Consider the following 21,020-nt stretch of genomic DNA (forward strand, 5'->3'; position numbering starts at 1 on the left):
GACATCTTCATTCAAGGCATTTAAACTTCGTCGCCATCTTGACACTGAGACGTACGGAAGGTTGCCATAGCAATTTTGTAATTTCACATGTGAAATTACAAATTAATGATGACATTTCGCGCCAAAATTAAGGAGTAATTCGTCACCTATGATATTACAAACAATTCTGAATCTGAGCTGAAATCTGAAACAGCAGCCAAGAGGTGAAGCTTAAGATTCATTTAAGTGACGACTAGATAGTGCATTTATCCAATTATATTCATGGTAAAAGGCTATATTTTTAATAATGCTCGTTAAAATGTATATTGTACAGGCTTTATTACACTCTTCCTAAAATTCAATATATTTATTCTCAAGATAGGCGAAGATTTTATATAAATTATTTACACGAGATCTGTATAAGAGTTAAAATCAGAGTTCGAAACGTGTTTGACTACAAAAAAATTTGCATAGAAGAAAGGAGGGTGCTTTGGACAGTCAATGGGCCAGATTTAGCTAGGACAACGCGACTTCAAATGAAAAAAAACGATTGCGCGAAAAGGGCTAAACGCCACTTCCGGTGCTCGGCCGTTAGTTAAGGAGATTGTTAGATCTGCGCGAGTATCTTCACTGGCGTCGCCTTGTCTTGGCTAAAGCTGCCTATTAGATGGCCAAGAAGAGAGTACGTAATAAAAAAGTGAAATTGTAGAATGGTATCATTTTTGTTTCTCGAAATGTCTGCTTTTGGGCTGTTTCACCTCGGGTTCTACAAAACGCGCAAATCGGCCGTGCACGTGAACACTGGGCAAAATTCACCAATCAGCATATGACATCTGGCTGGGTCACGTGAGTATGCGCGCCGTTTCCAATCCCGTCTCGTCCTCCAATAATTTGTTCACTCGATACCTCTGCAAGTAAGTGGTAGAGATTGATGTGAGGGTATTACCGGAAAACTAACGGACGTTTTGGCTCTAAAACTAACTGGTGAATCTATTTTCAAGAATTTTAATTGGGAAAAAGTGCTGTTATTTGCTGGAAAAATCATTAAGTGGTAGACTCACGTTTTGAAGTCAAAATCAACTTTTGGAATCTGAAATCCAAGTTCCAATTTCAAAGAACACGGAATCGAGTACCAGTACCCGGTACACGGTGTGGAATCCAGAATCCTACACTGTCTTCCCAAAACTTTCCGGTTCGATGATTCTCGCGCTACGCGACTCTCGTCGCGCAGGAAACGAGACGCGACTGGTCACTTACTTTTGAGCGCTACTGTATATGGGCGACACAATCTATGGCTTCTCCATATAACGATGACTTTTTTAAATAGTGCGAAATTGAACCAGGTTTCTAAAAAATCACTTACAGGTACAAATTTTTTGTTTGAGTCATTCAATCTGTGTTTTCCCTGAGGCTGAAAATTTTTTTTCTTTAAAATCCCTTTGCTGAGTTTTCAGTTAAAGGAATTTTACCAGGTATAAATTTCTTACAGTGATTATAAATGCGTGCAGTCAGTTTGGACAAGATGCACGCTGAATTTTCATAAGTGTTTTATCTTTTCATTCAGAGTATTCGGGTTAAGATAAAAAATTTATTCAAAATGCTTCAAATCCCCCACACCAGCGACTACTCAAAAATTTTCTCATGGGTCAAACCATTTATTCAAGTGTAAATATCCTACTAAACATAACCGAAATATCTTAAGTCTCGGAAAGCTGTCTTACGGAGGTTTGTTCATTTCAATAACATTGTACGTTCCAGAAAGCCCTTCAATTGTTCTAACAAAACAGTGAGCATAGGAGCAATGAGTCGTGACCGCGGTGCCCATGCCGTATGAAGCAATTGTGAAATCCTTTTGCTTGCGACGCTGACCAGCGTTTTGACACGAAAGTCAAATGCCCGACTGGGTGGGCCTCATTTTGGGTCAAATTCTACACCGTATGGAACAAACCTCAGGTATGCCCCGAAGGGGAGGGGGGATGGGAGGATTTGGTACATAATTACCTCATTTTTAACCAGCAGATCCCTTATATAGATCTTGTCAGGGCTGGGTGGGACCAAACTCTGTAGTCGAACTGCTTTGAGGGCTGTCGGCTGGCAAGAAATCAAGTGGGTAACTTCTGAACTCTGAAAAATAAATTAATACTGTAAATTCTCTGTTAACTCCTCCCTCTCAAATAAGCCCCCCTCCCCCAGAGGAGGAAAGTTAAAAAAAACCCCTTTCCCTCTCCTCCATCCTTATTCCTCGCAAACAATAAAAGTGGACTGATCAGTTATCGTTTATTCTGGCTGGAAATTTATATTGTTTTTGGTCTTCGGCCGCATGACCTCCAACTTAATGTGCTTAACTTTTTCAACTTTACGCTCCAGTTCTCTGTGGAGAATTGTTCCAATTTTCGTATTGTTAGAAAAAGCAAGTATAACGCCCGGGAACCACAAGTCCGTCCGTGAGAAACCTTGCTCCCGTTGATGCGTTTCACTAAATTAAATAAGCCCCCCCCCCCCCCCACAAAAAAGTGCTTGAAAAAAAAGCCTCCCAGGGGGCTTAATAGAAGATTTATGGTAAATAAAAAAGTAAATTTTTGCACAGGTTTTGAGATACCATGTTTGTATATTTCAGGGTTTAATACCTTTATGCAGAACCTATCAGCTTTTTCTTTGTTTTGCATCTTTTGTTTTCCTACAGTAGGTTCTATTGTGTGTTGAATTCTTTGTTTTCTATATACTTGATACTTAAAGGGGCTGTGTCATGGCAGTCCAGTTCATTTTGTTTAATTTTGCGAATTACTCGCCCTCAATTGCCATGAAACTTAAAGTAAGCAAAGAAATTACATGTAAATGACAAAATCAGAGATACAAGACCAACAAATATGTCTCCTGAGCATTATTTTTAAAGTTGCAAGCAGCAGGGATCAACTTTGAAAAACTGTTAGGCTGGACAGTTTTGAAAAATCCTAATATCAATCCATTTCAATCTTCTTCAGTTTTGCCCATCTGTGGCATCTGTTGTTTCTGTTATGTTATTTCAACCTTCCTTTAAAATTTTAAGTGGTTATTTTTATGTTTCTCTTAATTTAACGGGCATTTTTGTAATTTCCTAATTTGGCTAAACTTTGTGACACAGCTCCTTTAAAATGCCAGAGGTGTTTACATGTATGTTTCTAAGGGTTATTTCACGTCCCACCTGAGAGTAAGATTAATGAAAGCACCATGAGATGGTTTGGAATTAGTTGTTAATGGTTTTTAATTTGTACCCATCTGAAATCACCAGAAGGTTTCTCCATTATTTGCAGAACCAGTCAAATAATATGAATAATGACTGGGTTAGAAAAGACTCCTTTTTTGCCGCGATCTTACCCGGTTGTTTTGGTATCTAAGTCTTGTGAGCCTGATTCTGTTTCTCGCTTCAGCTGCCCTGTTGATGTAAGCAAATCACAGTTCAAATATCAAAAAGGAAACTGTACACCATTGTAGGAATATCATACAATTCCTCAAAAACCTGATGTATTCCCGGCCCACTAGAGTCAAGTTTAGTGACTCAACAAACTCTTGAGGTGGGCTTTTACTAGGCTCCAAACTGGTAGAAAATTGTTTGCTAACATGGCAACAGAATCTGAACAGCATAATTTTTTAAGGGCGTGCCATAAGGACAATCGGACAGGATTTGATTTTACCCGTCAGAGTTGCATGTGAATTTCTGTGTGTTTCTAATTTGTTTGACAGAAACACTCACTGTTAAGTTGCATGGTCTGTAAGAACACTCATGCTTCTTACTTACTTTAACTGTCCTATTATCTTGATGTGTTTTTCATTCTCAACGACCTCTTCCATGGGTGGTGGCTTGTGATGTCTTTACAATGCAAGGAACAAATTAAGTTATTTTACACTAAAGTCTCACAGTCAAAGGCAAAAATGACAAAATAACATGAAAAGACAAAGCCTCCCATGCAGACGTTCCTAGGAGTTCATCAGGAACACATGACGAACCCCTAAGAATGTCTGCATGGGAGGCTAGAAAAGGTAGGAACTAACTGAGTTGTCTTGGGCACCAGGCATACATGGAGTCACTCTAGGCTAAGCCCTTGTTCTGGTCACCATAGCAGCTAAAGTGTTTGGACCATTTTAAGTTCAACTCCAGTCCTCCTTCCCACTCTCAAGAACAAATTAAAGACCGTTTCGAACCATTCGAAACACAGTAAATTAAGTTGTGGTGAACATAAAACCACATTTCCAGAGTGTGCTACAAATTTAATTATTAGTGTTTTAACAGAGCAAACTATAAAAGATACTTTTAATTTGTAGAAAAATGGTAACCCTATCAGTTTGGAATTTGAACTTGCTTTATTCTTTGTTTGTTTCATTTCTCCTTTAAATCCCTTAAAGGGCAGAGGAAAATGTTAACACTTTAAAATTTTACACCTACTTTTTTTGTGATTTGTCTAACTCCTTCAGTCTTTTTCTTGCAGCTGACATAGCTTCACTGCATTCTTTAGGAGCTGGTTCATACTGAAATACAAAATAACAACAACAAAAAAAGATTGAAGATACAGTTGCTAAACATTAGTTAAAAAAGTACTTTGGCAAGGAATCAGTCATTGATTTAATACCCTTAATTTCATAATAACCTCCTCTTGCAGATGGTTTTTGTCTTGTAAAACAATAATTTTTCCCTACAGAGGAAGAACATCTTTGAAGGAGAAAAACAACAATGGAACTGATTGAGCAACTCTATGTAAATATTCTTTTGTATATAGCAGCTTCACACCAATGTCATGCTGGACAGAATGATGGCTAAATTCTACTTGAGCATGATTCATGTAAAACTAATGATGTGGAAGCAGTATTTTGAAAGACTAGTTGTCACCCCTAATACCGATTTTTAGTTTGAAGATTGAAATGGTTTGTTAGGTCTTGCTGTGTCTTTTTGTTAAGTATAAAAAAAATCTCTTACTGCCAGGTATTTGCTTCTTTGTTGTGGAGGCAGCTTCTGTATCTCCTTTTTACTTAACACTTTCCAGTTTCTTGCTTTAAACCTTTCATTTTCACTGTTTCCACCCCTGGCACTTGTTTTCTCTATATTGGGTAACTTAACATTGGATGAAGATTTTTCCTGTTGACAGAATACACAAACATGGAGAGAGTCATGTCATAAGTGGGTGGTACAGAGGTCACACTCACAGTCAGCGACTCTGAAGATGATAAATAAACCAGTAATGTAGGAGCTGCATGCTCGTAGGGTGTTTATCATTTATCATTATTTCCCATTCTTGGTCAGGGTATCAAACCAATTGGCTTTTAGGGTTAGGAGAGCTGGAATGTCAGTCACTGTCAAGGCCCTTTTTGGGGGAGTACGTATGTCCCTCGTCTGAGTTTCAAATATGGTCGTTTTGCATTTTAAGGAGTAGGCCATATCCCTGTCAGTATTTGACCCATCTTTAAATCATTTGCTGCCATTTCATCTTGTCACATGCCCCTGTTTCAAGGCCGCATCGCTTGTCACTATTTTACCCTAACAGGGCCTCACTTGACAGGCAAAATCAGGACTTGAGTCACATGGATGGTCATCTCCATTACTTAGAATAGAGTGATTTTTGTATGACCTTGAAAAATGGTTCCGGCAAGTGTTTGTTAAATGTTTTATCAGCCAGTGAATGAAAAGATCAAAACATGGCCTCTTTGTTTTCGCGCCAAAGAAAACTCTTATATGGAGAAGGCATTGTTTGATTGGCCAATCTTGTTGCACTATGATGTCAAAGCAAAGTATTGATTGATAATTTTCTAGAAAGTTTTTCTGGCATAAGGTTTTTAAAACCGAGCGTTCACTTAACCAACCAAAAGCCACTCTCATTTGTATCCATTCGACAAACCAATCAAATTGCTCTATTTCCATTGGTCTGTTGTTTCTGTTTTTTTCACAAGTTTTCATTTCCAGGTCATACGAAAATCGCTCTATAAAAATTTGGAATTAGACCTATTGTTATTATTTCCTCCGTTTAGTGCCCCTGGGGGCTTATTTCTTGAGGAGAGGTGTATAAGTAGGTACAGATCAACGAACAGTGAAACCTACATGTACAAGCAGACACTCACAGGACCTTCAGAGAAATCAGCTTAGTATAGTAGAGGTGTCCCGTGAATAAAGGTTCACTTTAAAGAAAATATGGGTAGGGGGTTTGAAATATACTTGTACTGAGCCATTTATTTGGTGTCCGCTACTTTGTTTGTGGATGTCCATATGAAACTGATATATAGCATATATGATTTTTGGAAATGATTTCCCTTGAGGGTTAATGGTAGCTAATGCGTTTGATTTTTGCTACGAAAAGAAACGATAGACTGACAAACAACAACACTGTCACAATAATTTCTGCAAACAATAAAGCTTATCAAAAGGCGAGTGTTAAATAGAAGCATGAGACTTTTAATGGAAAATTTTGTTGATTATGATGGCAAAAAGAAAGATATTTTTCGGCAAACGGAGAAGAACAACAAAAGCACCCAGCGATCAAGACGTCTCTATTCGTATGTAAAAGATACATGCGGAGAATGAAAGCTTTCATGCATGCATTAATGTAAGCCACATTGCTTCATGGAATTAAGGCTGATTTTAATCCTCTGATTCACGGAGTTTCTGTATATAGGCAATAGATTGATAAAATAATACTTACCATTGCTTAGAGCATAGTAAAGCTTAAACTTTGAACTACACAACAGGCAAAAAACCGACATCAAAACACAGCTGTTTCTTAATCGACCGCCATCTTGTTCGCTGGTGCACTTTCCATTGCCATGGTAACTGTGAATAGTCGACATCGAATCGAGGTTATTGTGATTCCGCTACTCAATACGAGTGCGGGCGACTAAAGAAACATGGCGGCGCTGTAAAGGCTCTCGGAACATTGTAAAAGGTTTCATACACTTTACAATGAAGGTTAAAGTCCTTTCAAGGAATCCCGCCCATTACATACGAGAGAACAAGTCAGATATTCACAAACTCCATCGCAATCTTGATCCATCATTGCATCCTTTCGAAGGACCGCGCGAGTATACACGTGCGTTAAACGCGGTTAAACTCGAACGTGTTTTTGCCAAACCATTTGTAAGCTCTTTAGATGGGCACACTGATGGCGTGAACTGTATTGCTAGACACCCTAGAAGCTTATCCGTCTTACTCTCTGGCTCATGTGATGGGGAGGTAGGTATTTACTCTGTCTCTCTCAAATTTAATTTGTTGACCTTTAGATTGTAAGGACTACCGTCATTACACTCCAAATTTTGCATTGTCTTCAGTTTCTCTCGCGACAAACGAAGTACTAAGGACAAATTAAGAACAAAAGTTATGCAAAATTTGGTGCGGCAATTAAGGCGCATTATGGGAAATACTCAAGTGGTGTAGCTTGATTCTCATTTGAATATTTAGTGGTTCATTTGAATATTTAGTGATTCCAAGAAGCAGATTGAAAACATATGGAGACAGAGCTTTCTCTATTGCAGGACCTAAATTGTGGAACGATTTACCTCTAGAGATTAGGAAATGTGCTTCAGTGGCAACTTTTAAGCAATCCCTTAAAACTTTTTTATTTAAGTTAGCATATAGGTTATGAGATTCCTTTTGTTTTAAGATGTTTTTGATTTATATAGTACATAACTTAGGCTATATTTGAATTATATTGTATATTGTAGATATTTTATAATTTAGATTTTTTTTTATATTCTTTTTTGTAATTAGGTAGCGCTTTGGACAATTATTGGATTTTAGTGCTATATAAATAAAATTATTATTATTATTATTATTATTATTTGATCACCGGCAGCAATAGGCCTTTATAATATTAGCTCTTTATAGAGAAACAATACTGCTAAGGTATCTTTAATTTAGGATGCCTTTGTAAATCTGTTGCATGACCTTCCTAGTTATGGAAATTAGGTCTTGTCATTTGCAAATACAGTGCTCTAAGGTGCAGGATTGCAGGAAAACACCTTGTCCTCATTTGCATTTGAACACCTTGATCTTTTGTTCTATAGATCTTGAATGGTTGGTCTGACCAGGATTTTTAATAGTATCCAGAAATTCTATGGTGCAACCTCCTGATCTTCAGTCTAAAACTCATGATGAAGAAATAAAAGTGTTGTTTGTACTATAATAAAAAGGACAGAGGTGGGGGGAAGGGGGGAGGGGAGGGGGAGGGAGAGAAGTACATGTAGGGGTGTTTAATCATTTGTGTCAAAAAGAAGTATAAGGTGGTTAAAGAGAGTGGTTGTTCTATTAACAAAATACATAAACGGGTTACAAGCACATGTGAACCTTTTTGTAACATCTAATTAAGATACAACTCAATTTATTATAGATTCGTCTATGGAGTTTACCAAGACGTGAATGCCTTAGGACCCTAACAGCACATTCTGGGTTTGTTCGTGGATTATGTGTAAATTCTTTAGGAGACACATTCATCTCTGTAAGTTTTGAATTTTTTTACAAATGCAACTACCACAAACTGCACAACAATTCCCATAACAGGGGCGGATCTAGGGGAAGGGTGCAGGGGGTGCGCACCCCCCCATCCCTGAGATGACCTGCGGTTTTCTAATACAACTGGTATTCTGCAAAAAAAAAAACTATGTGGTTTATTGGTGTTGAAGAAGAGCAAGAGACGAGTGCACCCCATCCTAAAAAAACTCCTGGATCTGCCCCTGCATGAGACAATATTTTTATTGCAGTTTGTTTAAATTTCCTCCATTTTTTCTTAAAAATGATTAATTAATTTTTAAGATTGCAAAGTATGAATTAATTGTTGGTCATAGGCAAAAAGATAGCAACAATTGCTGCATATGTGAACATACTTTATTGTACATTGTATATGCTTGTTTTATTTTCTTCTATCCTGGAAGGCAAGTTGCTCTTTAATTCAAAGTGGTGCTTTTTAAAGTAGCATAATTTGTTAAATGAAGTAAGAATTTAACAGGCCCGTTGCAGTATTTATGAAACAAATAGAAAAGATCTCTAGTTATCAGTTTGAGCTATCACTGCTTTCATGCATTATGCATGCATTTCTTGACTTTTGTAGTTACGGTACATGTGATAAATCTGCACTCAAGTGCTCAAGAATCAGATTTTTAAAAAGTAAAAAGTAAAAAGGCTCTTCTTTGAAAACTTGTAACTATGGTAGAATCCTTATTATTGGAATAACCTTGGGAAAAGCAGATGGTTTTGAATTATCAGGTGGTGTGAAAAATAGAGAGTAATATTACAGTGTTTGACTGGTGAAGTGACTTTAGGTTTTTTTCAAATAATTTGGAATTTCAAAAAACTGAGGGTTCGAGAAATCAGGATTGTATTGTAGTCTAGCTTGATGTTTTTTTTTTTTTATAAATTGAGCCTACATGGAAACAACATCTAGCTAAGAGTGCTCAACAAGATTTCTAGCTTCTTTCAGAACTGCATATAGCAACTTTATAATATTAGGCTTGACAGAAGTCCATGAGTGGCTTGAAGAGCACCTGCCACCTGTTGAAAGGAGGATCCAAACTGGACTCACTCGAATGGCTGGAAATCCAGCCTATAATGCAACTGACTGTTTTATTATTTGAATAATTATTTTGTATCGTTAAACTAAAGTGTGGTGATTCCTAAAACTTGCATCTAGATTGGAGATGACAAAGTTATAAAACAGTGGAGCATGGAGCAGAGTTTGAGTGCCAGTGCATCCTCACCAGATCCAGTAAATACAATCATAGGCAAGGTATGATGATTCAGTAGAGCTGTAGCCTGCGCCAGGGTCTCCATCAGTGTGGACAAGCGAAAAAATCTAGCAAGCAGGGTAATAACGAATGAACAAAAAAACAGCTTGAAACGAGAAGGGGAGAGCCTGTAATCATGACCTCAATCCTGCCCTCTACCCTGCCCACTTCCTGAAAAGTATTTCTAGTGTCAAAATGTCAAATGTCAAAACATCCAAAGGTGCAGTGTAGGGTTTCACATACTTGACATACTTGTTAGACTCTGCACGAGCAATCATATATGACCAATCATCTGCCCAAATGAGGTATTGAACAATTTTTATAGGCTCAACTACTCCATGTTTCCCTAACCTCCATGCAGTTTTCACGCAACTTTTCCTGATCTGCTTTCCTCACTTTTTTGGAGCCTGGAACAACATAGTAAAGCTGGTGAATATTGAGATTTACTGACTTTAATGGGGTAACACGTTATTACTTGTAATGGAGTAGTTTATGTGCATTACTCAATCACTTTCTTTGACTTGCTTTAAGATGGACATAAGGACAGCCATCTCAAATATTTCAAGTTTATGGGTCCTCATTTCATAGCCCAGTGGCTAGGACACAACATGATCCATACCATGTCTTGAATGTCACACATTTACAGGTCAGAAGTCATTATTTTCCTTTGTTTGACGGGTTTAATACACTTTGTTTCTTTTCATTTATTAGAATCTTTATCATGGTATTGATCATCATTGGAAGAGTGCCGTATTTGCAACTTGCGGAGAACAAGTTGATATCTGGGATGAACACAGAGCTGAGCCCGTGAGGAGCTTCACTTGGGGTGTGGACACCATCCATAGTGTCAAGTTTAACCCCATAGAGGTAAAAACCAAAATAACCAATCCCATTTGGTGGCTTAGCTCCTGGATAGAGGAGGATATTTGACAAAATTTGTTAAATCTGTTCTCTGATAGCATGATTGGATTTTCAAGGCTATGCTACAATCCTGGCCCAAAGGTGTTGGGACACCTCCCCTTTTCACTTGGTTTTGTATGGAATTTGTAGCTAACCTGCGATACACACTCATAAACACGGCCTCAACAAGATTTTTCCCCCACCCCCCCTAAACAAAGTTGAGGCCCGTAAAGTGTACAAGATATGTAAAAGGTGTTTGACTTGTAACACCCAACACTGTTCAGGGGGGGAGGGGGTTAACTTTAATTACATTTTCCTCACCTAAAACGCAAACGTGTTCGTCTGCTCTAGACCTGTGAAATCCAGGGTGCCCAGCATTGCTGTTGATTTCTATGAAAACAACCAGGATCTAACTTTTCTAGTCGTCGGGGAGCAAAAGTTAGGCGCCAGGGGCCACCGGGTGCCGCTAGAGCCCAGCCTTGAATTAGCTGATGTTGATTTGCCACGCACAACTTTATGTTAAGGAGCAATAGGCAAAACAATATATGCAATAATTTAGCTCAGACGTCGTGGAGAAGCGAACGCATCACCATTGATTTAGGAGTATTCTGACAAAGCCAGCACCGTGGTATTTGAGAACCGTTACCATTTTTTTTCTCCAGACCCATTTGCTCGCCAGCACGGCTTCCGATCGCAGCATTATCCTTTATGATATGCGCGGTTCGACCCCACTCCGTAAGGTTGTCATGGAGATGAGGAGCAACACAGTGGCCTGGAATCCACTTGAGTCGTTCATCTTCACAGCAGCCAATGAGGATTCGAATCTGTACACGTTTGACATTCGTCGTTTTAACCAACCAATCAACGTGCACATGGATCATGTTTCAGCTGTGCTGGACGTGGACTATTCCCCCACGGGTCAGGAATTTGTGACTGGAAGTTTTGATAAAACGATCAGGATTTACAGTCGCGACAGTGGAAGAAGCAGGTAAGTCCAGAAGTGGTCAACAGAGCCCGGTTTTTAAAAGGGGAATTATGCTTTACCACCTCGCAATTCACTATCCACTGCTTATGTAAGCCACAGAAACCAGTTCTTTTATAAACTAGTTGGGCAAGGTCTTGCTGGTTTGGTTCTGGAGACTCTTTCAGTGCACTTACTGTTCGCGAGAGATATACTCCAAAATGCAAGTGCCGGAACATCTCTCACCTCAGACTGTCCCGCCCGCCGGGGGAGGTTTCGCGGAACGGTGGCGGTTGACGGTGACGGTACGAATCTCGACCAATAAACTATACCTTAATAAATGGGTTGATTCGTAGGTTTGAGTTTCTGGGAAGCTGCCCACCTACCCCTCCCCCAAGCTAACATAAACACTTACTTCTTACTTAGGCAAAATGATGGCTTAGGGGAGGGGTAGGTGAGCAGTTTACTAGAAAGCTAAATTGATCCGGGTATTCCTGAATAGGACTTTAGTGACAGTAACCGACGTTTCAACAACCTATGCGGTATTTGTCATGCAATAGAGGCAACGTGAGACACAACTAACTTTCATTCTGAATATGACAGGTAATCTATTCACCACTACACACACTAGGATGATCGTATCCCACCTACTCAAAACATTACCTCGTTTCAAAACCGATTGCTGGTTTTCAGTGTCACGCCATTCAAAATAGATCAAAATAAAATAAAAACCGTTCAGTAGATAAAGTCCAGAATGTGGGAAAGACCGTCGCCAAATTTCGGCTCAGAGGAATATTTCGTATACGAGATATTCGAAGAAACGTTTTACCCAAATTTATAGAGATTTGTATGGAGGCGCCACGCTGGAGCCCATCCGGATGAGTACCAACATGGCGGACGGAAACCAACAGAAACATCTGTTACCGAGTTTTGCTACAAAAGCGTGAATTTATTCTTCGAAGAACTCATAAAAATTAAAGTAAAACTTTTTCTAATACATAAACTGTTTAGATAGGAAGAGTCCCTGAAATAAGTTATTTTTTTTAAAACCTACATGATAGCTCTCTTGGCCGTCATGTAAATGCCGCGTCACGCAAAACCTTAGAAATTCAGGCGTACTCTATCACAAAACCAAGAACCCTTTTGAAGCGAAAATTTGTATGAAAATTAGTTTTCAGCTGCTCTAATACATCGTGAGAGTAAAATCTCGGTAGGATCGATAGTTTTGTAGTTTGAATTTTAGTGACGTCATGTGAAAACCAGCAATAAACGGCCGGTAGTTTGGGCGTTCTCTAAAACTAAGCGGGTACGGTTGGTCATAAAATTGAATGTTTTGAAAAAGACCCGATTGTTGCAACTGAACGCTTGTCTTATCCTTAGGGAGGTGTATCACACACGAAGAATGCAACGCGTGTTTTGTGTTCGATTCAGTGCGGATTCCACTTACGTCCTTTCAGGAAGCGATGAAACAAATATCAGGTAAAGTGTTACTTGACGTTTTTTCCTTCTTTGTTTTCTTAATGAGCTCATCGTGAAATGGTTTCTTTTATCCTTTTCCTCCTAGAATATGGAAAGCTAATGCTTCACAAAAACTGGGAGCGGTAAGTAGTTCAGTCCCTGTGCGATTAGGAGCAGCCCCTCTTTTAAGAAGACACTCAAGACATTTTAATTCCAGAAAGCTTTTATGTAATTTTATGCGCTTTTTAAACTCGTTTTTCAACCGCTTTTTACAGTTCAAGTCCCTAAGAAATATTTATAATTTTAGTGTTAGCACATTTTTTTTATTTTTTAAGCGCTGATGAAAATAGCGAATATTGATTGATATCGGCGTTATATAAGATTTATTATTATTATTATTATTAACCAACCTGTGCCAATGATATGAAATACTAAAGGGAATAAAGGGAGATAAAAAGAATCAAACATAAGCGGACACACAAAAAATCTGTGCCCCGGATGGGATTCGAACCCACGACCCTCCGTGTTCTAGATCGGATGCTCTAACAATTGAGCTACTGAGGAATCGTTGGCAAGTTGAGCGATTTTCTTTTATTGGGGGTTCAGTGTATTGACATGAAACATGTCGGTCAGAGTTAAACACAGACTGTCGATACGTACTGCGCATTGCGGATTATGGGAATGATACAGATTTGAGAAGAACCTGGAGTTCTCCCTGTGGTACGCGGACCGCGTTTTACCCATGACGTATTGAATATTCTGGAGACATAAGACGAGTAATTACAAATATTCAAAGCAAAGGTCGTCAAAATGGACCCTTAGATAGGACTGCAAGTATGTGTGCGAGTTTTTCTTCCTTTTTTGCTTCAGTTTGGCCAGTTTTAAAAAGGTTGTGAATTTCGTCAGACAACTAAGATAGTTCATGACATGTTTCTTGGAAGTAAACTGGTTACCGGTAATTAAGAGTCCTTTTCTTTTTTTCAGCTTGCTCCACGGGAAAAAGCAACGTTTAACTACAATGCCAAGCTTAAGGAAAGATTCCAACATCACCCTCAACTCAAGCGAATTAAGAGGTAACTGCACACCCTTATTTCTTAGAATTGCTCAGAGCGCGACAAAGTGAAGGCCACACCATTGGGACCTAAGCAACAACCACAGTGAAGGCAAAAAAAAGCGTTTTTAATTAAGTGTAATCGCATTGCGTTTCATCGCGATTGTTCATTCGTGCTGGATTGAATTTTCCCCCATTCCACTCCAGTAAACACGATCAGTTTCCTCCCGTTTTTTAAAAAAAGGGTTTAAAGGCTTGTTTGCATTGAAAAGTGCACGTAACTTATCCAGCTAGTTTACAGGCACTCCACTTATATACTTAGATACAAATAATTCAGATACAACATAACAGGATTAAAAACCTCAACTGGCAGGAGGCAACCCGTTGGCTATTTACAAGCTTGGCCGAGGATTTGAACTCGGGGAGACCGAGAATACAATACAATACAATACAATACTGGTTTATTCTTGATGATTAGCAAACAAATCCAGCAAGCCCGTTTTATTTCCGTGTTCGCACTTTCTTAATTTCGCGAACTCGGAGCCTGGAACAGGTTAAGTAAACCAGACAATGAATCGAAGTCGAGGCTTCGATGGACAATTTCGTATAAATCACTATATTTTGTGAAGCGACCTTGCAGCAGAGTTGTCATAAGACCTCACGGTATTGTTTGGGAAAACAATGAACAAACAAAGTTAACAATGAAACCTCGCCCGAAAAAAAAAAAGAGCAACGACACATAGGGTCCAATTAAATAAGAGGTTTTGAAGAGCTGCAAGGCTACTGATTTTGTCACCCCAAGCTTGAGTTGGTGCCGTTGTTTACAGGAATGCGGGAACAATCTAAAGAGTTCCAATAATTGATTTCGGCCCGAAAAATTTCCAGTGATTTCAAGAAACGGGCCCCTGTACCCTCCTTCCCCTTTTAATAGGAGCATGAAACAACAACACCTTATGTTAAATGAATACTTGTTACTTCGAAAGTTTAAAAATTTGGGCGTTTATTTTTCAGGCATCGTCACGTCCCTAAGGCTGTGTTCAAAGCGGCCAAGGAGAAAAAGATCATACTGGCTTCAAGAAAGAGAAAGTATGTATTTGACTACTACATGAGAACTTTCTGCAATTTGATTGGCTTAGAGCAGTGGTATTTCAGCTTAATTTGACGTACCTACATGTGAAAATTACAAAACCTTTTGCGGGTAGTAGTATAAACAAATAATAGCATGATTTGTACGTGATATTTGGCATAAATACCACTCGTGATATTTCAAACTTGTCTCTAATTTCACTCGCCTAAAGGCTCGTGAAATTATGTATAACAGTTTCAAAATATCACTCGTGGTATTTGTGCCAAATAGCACTACAAATCATGCTATTACCTACAGTAGGCAATTCGAACGGTGTGATAAACGGCAGAACCTAAAGAAGAAATCCAGTAGCATTTTTCTCAATGGTTTTTTAATTTGCTATTAATAGACATATTCAAAAGTTAGAACCACCGTGCAGAGTATGATAATCAGCACCAAAGGGAAGAGCTATAGTACTCAACGGCTGTCGTATGAATGGTCACACTTGAAAATTCCATTCACCAAGTCAAATCTTTAAACCATTTTGTACAGCATCGCTAACATTACCACATGTATAAAGCAGCTTTCATTTGGAATTTTATCTGGTAGACAAAGGAAAAGTTCGAAGATCTTGTGCGGCATATAGCAAACAGCAGCTTTGAATTTCAGTTGCACAGACTCTAAAGTTAAACTTGTTTTGTATCAATTGACTTAAAGTTTTTTTTCGCGTATTCTAAAAAATAGACACCCCGTAAAACCACATTTTACGTTTTTCACCAGAAGAGTAAACATGGTTATCATTATTGAAGGAAGTTAAGTCCTCTCCCGATCAAAAAATGATAGGACGTCTGTTACTGGATAATTTGTTTCCGTCACTACGGCTTTTACGCTAAAATCTGTTGTGCAATGATGACGGCTAAAATTACGCCAAAATTACGCTGGTTCACGCGCGCGCACTGCTTAGTACTGCGAAAATCTCGTTCGCGTAGTCGTCCTCGTCTTAAAATCTAAAGGTCTCTATTAAACAACACTAAACTTGGAAGCATTTTTTATTTATTTTGTCTCATTCTTAGGGAGGATAACCTTCGTCAGCATAGTAAACCAGGAAGTGTTCCACATGTCGCCGAAAGAAAGAAACACGCTGTCGCTGTTGTCGAGTGAAAGGACCCATGATCACGCTATGTGTGTAAGTGGTATCATGTAGAGAAATGACAAATGCGTTCGGGGAAAATTTTTTTGACGATCATCCGAGCCACTTTATTGGTCAGTGGTGTCGCTAGGCAACGACGAGGGACAAAAGTTCCTTTTGATTTAATGATCAGTCTGGAATCGAGTCACAGTTCATGTGAGCTTCACTGAAGTTCCTTAAGAACACTGAGTCAGTGAGACATTTTAACGTTAATGAGAGGAAAACTCGAAACATTGTTTTATTTTTAAGTTTTTTTTGACCGTGATAAGTTGTTCAGTGGACGTTAATAAACTATCGTGTACACATATTTTTAGTGTGTATGAAAATCATTCGTAGTCAACACAAGTTTTTCTCTCTTTTTTGTCTACAAAAAACTTATGCGATGAGCTATCTCTCCCTGTCTCATTTTAAAAACGCAGCAACAAGAAATTATGACTATACTATTTATTCTCTTTAAAACTAACCGGTGAAAATGAAGTTTTTTTCTCCCCACCCTCTCCTTTCATGCAATGTTGTGCCGCTGCTCGAGCTGCCTGTAGGAAGCAACTTTGGAGGTGAGGGGGAGGAATGTGGATTGTTTTGTTTCCCGAGGTTACCCTATTTGGGGACAGTGTCTCTACAATTTTGCTCCTCACCGATTGTAGCTTCCAAAGAAACTGTTTCTTTGTGTTGGTCGGGAGTGAAAGACAGAAAGTGAGGTTACCAACGGCGTGATAAAGTAAATTCTCAACTTAATTCAGAAACATTATTAATTCGTTTTGCTAGTTGTGTTTGCATTTGCTTTTGCTTGTGTCACAAGTGTCAGCAGCTTGAGCAGATGATGTTACAAGATACTTTTTTTGTGCCACATCTTACAATAAAAGGAAGTCTGTAACAACAAAACATGAACAACTCTTTTGTATTTAGGCAGATGAAAAAAAAAAAAAAAAGAAAAGAAAAGAAAAATTGTCGACCCTAAAAGGATTCCAAAGTTTTAGTTCAGGAACACTATTCGTTCATTCTGACCAACTATGTTTATCGCCAGAGGTCAGGGTTGGAATCCCGGCGAGCCTGAATTTTCAGGTTCTCTTTCGCAACTCGGCATAATTTGCGTCTATAACTGCGATGATCTTTTCTACATTTATTTCTTTATCCCGCAGTTCTAATGCATGAAATTCATATACTCATTGTTCAGGGTTTTCGACAGTTTTTTTTAAGTTCCGGATATATGTCTGAAAGCACCGGACTCGAAATTTTTTTGGCGCAACAAGGCGCCTTACGAGCGCCGAAGGTACGAGCTATCTAGGAGGATGTGAGGGCATGCTTCCCCAGGAAATTTTATAATAGAACACTCAGGAACACTGTTTCCAGCGTTTCTGGAACCCAAGAATCAGTCATTCCCAGGCAAGGCTGGAGTTCTTTCAAATTCTGAAAAAAAATAATGAAATTGGACATTTGGTAGGGGAACGTGGAGGGGAAATGGCAGTAAGTTTAAGAGTGGGTTAAGTAAAAAAAAAAAATGATAATAATTACAAAAAATTAAAAAACCCTCAAATTTTAGCATCAAAGTACCGGACATAGAATGGAAAACGACCGAACGAAACGTCCGGTCTCAAACGAAAACCCTGATTCTTTCATCTTCATCTTTCCCGGGTAACCAATTTAATGACTCTGGGGAAAATTGATGTTAGTCACTTTTGGGACTTAAACGGTTAAAGGAGCTTTGTCATGAAAATTTTTAAAGCTCAAACAGTGAGAGCTGCCAGCAAACTGGGTGAAAAATAAAAAATAACCGCTTCATAATACAGCAAATACAAGAGAAGGCACCGATGGACAAACTCGAAGACGTCAAATGAAGAATGATCGGATGATTCTCGCAGCTGTGAACGCAGCTGTGAACACAATTGCGTAAGAAGCCTGAAAAAAAAAAAAAAAAAAATTCAGTAGCTCAACGGGATTTGAACCCGTGACCTAGCGATACCCGTGGGATGCTCTAACCAATGAAGCCACCGAGCTGATTTATTTCATATACATCTGTCACAAACTTGGAGAAGATTAAAACGGATTGCAATTGCGCTTTTTGAAAACTTGTTAAACTAACCTAAAAGTTCATTTTTTTGTTGTTTGTAACGTTTGATATAGCTTCGGGAGAGATATTTGTCTGATACGAAGCTATGATCTTGTCAGAGCTTCCCCGCTAAAGTTAACTTTCTTAGCGAATGAAGACGCACTACTGGCCGCAATATTAATCTAATGAGTCAGACATCTGTGATAAAGCGCCGTTAAGCGGACGCAAGCGAGTGTTCGCTTTCATAGGTAACGAAAGGCAACGCCACGTTGGGGAACTTAAGCGACGACGACAGCGACGGCAACGAGAACGACGAAAAAGCAATAGGTCTACGGCCTGTTTACATGGAGATGGGGGACCCCAGGTGGGTGAGGTAACCCGCTTTTGTGAGGTAACCCGCCTGTCCATATAATCTCTCACTTTAATTTGATCACGTTTACATGATAGGTGGGGTGACCCGCCAAAGCGGGTAGCCTGGTCTGCCAGACCGAGTAAGCCTTTCATCCGGGGTCACATTTTGCCATGTAAACGTTTCAAGGTGGTGTAACCCGCCTAGCCGGGATCGGATTCGTGATGCATTATATTCGCGCAAAATTCACTTTGGCGGTGGTTTTGTATCATCATGTTATGAAAGGCAACAATAAAAAGCCAAAGCACTGAAGGTTGCAGCAAGAGCAGCAAGTGAGTGTAGAGGAGCATTAATCGCCAAAACACGTGGTTTTCCGGTATTTGTTCTTGTTTACGTGCTTAGCGACCAATCAATAATCTTGAGAACGTGCACCCGCGATGGCGGGGTTGTAAGGTTGCATGTGAAGGAGACTTATTTTTTTACCCCACCTAAGCGGGTTACCTCACTCACCTGGGTTCCCCCACTTCCATGTAAACAGGTCCTTAGTTTGTCAAAAGAACAACCTTTCATATGCTTCACTCTTTGTTTGTACATTCCTTTGCCGTCACTGCATGACTGTGACGTCAAACTGCCTAATTTCACGTTTTGTCGAAGACGTGAATACAAGACAATGGCTTTTTTTTTGTTTTGCTGAACTTCGATTCAGTCTTTCAGAATTCAACTCCTCAAAAATTTGCCAACATTTTACGAAATTAACGAGATGAAATAAGCGCGATCAAGTTCGAAGCAGTGCGAATTCCATTTTCAAGCTCCCTTCAACGCATTTTTTGCTTTTGAGAGTATCTATTCTCAATGTCAATGTCTACGCCGGAGCCTTTCTAAGTACATTACAACGTGTTCTTGTTAAAACAAAGTTGTGACATAACATTGAGAGAGATTTAAAGCAAAAAATAGATATTCATAGTCAGATGTACGTAATATACAAGCGCCCAAGATTATTTCCTGCACCTTTGCTAACAGTTGTCATAATTTCCTGTAGACGCATACTAACCTCAGGCTTGGGAAACCAGTTTTTATTTCCCTTTGGCAGTGATTAATAAATTCGTTCTTGCGTCAAGTCCCGGGGGTAGGGGATACTCCCAATAATGGTCTACACGGCACGGGGAGACTCAACTCGAAAGGGGTACCCTTTTCAGGCTTCAGGTAAATGGTATGGTAGGGATTTCACTTGTTGAAGTATATGAAGGGCTGAGAAGAAAATCTGTCATTTCGGTCTGTAAACAGGCCCAAAATGGCGAACAGATGCATTTTATGCATGGGAAAAAGTTGGGAAAACGTTCTGGTTTATGATTACATATTTAATAGACAGCGAATTTACAGTAGTTGTAGGGATTTAAAGTTCTTTACTAGGTGTGTGAAAGGGGTACCATTTGTCAATAAAAGATATACGAAAGGGCTACCTAAAAGCTGAGGGTAAGGGGCTGGACGTCGAAGCGGAGCCTCTCCGCAGAAAACTTTGTTGAGTAACCCCCCCCCCCCCCCCTGCCGTAGTCAAACCTGTGAACTGTAGCTCCGACAACACGACATCGATGCGTTCGATCAATCATGGCGCACCGACATGAAAAACTCATTAATTACGAAATAATATAAGGAAACTAATATCTGAAACCCAATCTTTGGGAGTATACGTCTTTGCCAAACTTTTTCATTGGATAGTTTTCCCACTGGTTCTCTCAAACTAACTTGTTTTGACGTTTCTGCCTACAATGGTTTGCCGTGCTTGTTTCCGTCGTCGGAACACCTGCCTCGTTTATTTCCAGCCCAATGTTTTATATATGCAAACACTTCTAAGCTTCCTTGAGTCATTTTATGAGCCGTAATAGGCTCGCACCACCGGTAGGTTGCATTCTGTGTTTGTTTGGGGTCAAGAAGAGTGGCAAAGTACAGCAATTACTAAAAATCGCTAAGCATCGACTCGCAAATAATGAACTTATCCAATTTCTAGCAACAAAGAACGTACAGTGCTTGTTGGCGAGTTTCTTTTCTGTCTTCAGGAGAACTCCTCTATCTGACGATATTGTGAGAGGTTACGAAAAAAATATTCTGAACATTTCTTGTCGCCTCAACTCGCGATAGGGAAGAGTTTTCTTCGTCTTTTCTTTTCGTTTCTTTGCAATTTGCACGAACTTTCCTCAAGATTTAACCAGTAATTTGGTCTGAAGAAAAAGAAATCTAGTCAAAAATTTCACTATTGACATTGTAGTTACTGTTTCTTCGCACAGGATTAA

General features: G+C 39.2%; 2 protein-coding genes across 2 annotated transcripts; one reads left to right on the forward strand and one right to left on the reverse strand.

Moving 5' to 3' along the window:
• Positions 1–293: 293 nt before the first annotated feature.
• Positions 294–6,756, reverse strand: LOC140946008 (uncharacterized). The gene is made up of 7 exons (XM_073395074.1): positions 6,642–6,756; positions 4,928–5,086; positions 4,400–4,482; positions 3,755–3,826; positions 3,334–3,391; positions 1,981–2,103; positions 294–887 (listed from the first exon to the last, which is right to left on the reverse strand). The coding sequence occupies exons 1-7, from the start codon at positions 6,642–6,644 to the stop codon at positions 822–824; spliced, it is 564 nt and encodes a 187-aa protein (XP_073251175.1). The 5' UTR covers positions 6,645–6,756; the 3' UTR covers positions 294–821.
• A 77-nt stretch (positions 6,757–6,833) lies between these two features.
• LOC140946054 (DDB1- and CUL4-associated factor 13-like) lies at positions 6,834–16,837 on the forward strand. The gene is made up of 10 exons (XM_073395122.1): positions 6,834–7,168; positions 8,322–8,429; positions 9,618–9,713; positions 10,423–10,578; positions 11,274–11,599; positions 12,953–13,051; positions 13,137–13,173; positions 14,015–14,103; positions 15,093–15,167; positions 16,221–16,837. The coding sequence occupies exons 1-10, from the start codon at positions 6,899–6,901 to the stop codon at positions 16,306–16,308; spliced, it is 1,344 nt and encodes a 447-aa protein (XP_073251223.1). The 5' UTR covers positions 6,834–6,898; the 3' UTR covers positions 16,309–16,837.
• Positions 16,838–21,020: the final 4,183 nt, after the last annotated feature.

This window comes from Porites lutea, chromosome 8 (genome assembly GCF_958299795.1).
Source record: "Porites lutea chromosome 8, jaPorLute2.1, whole genome shotgun sequence".
NCBI lineage: Eukaryota > Metazoa > Cnidaria > Anthozoa > Scleractinia > Poritidae > Porites > Porites lutea.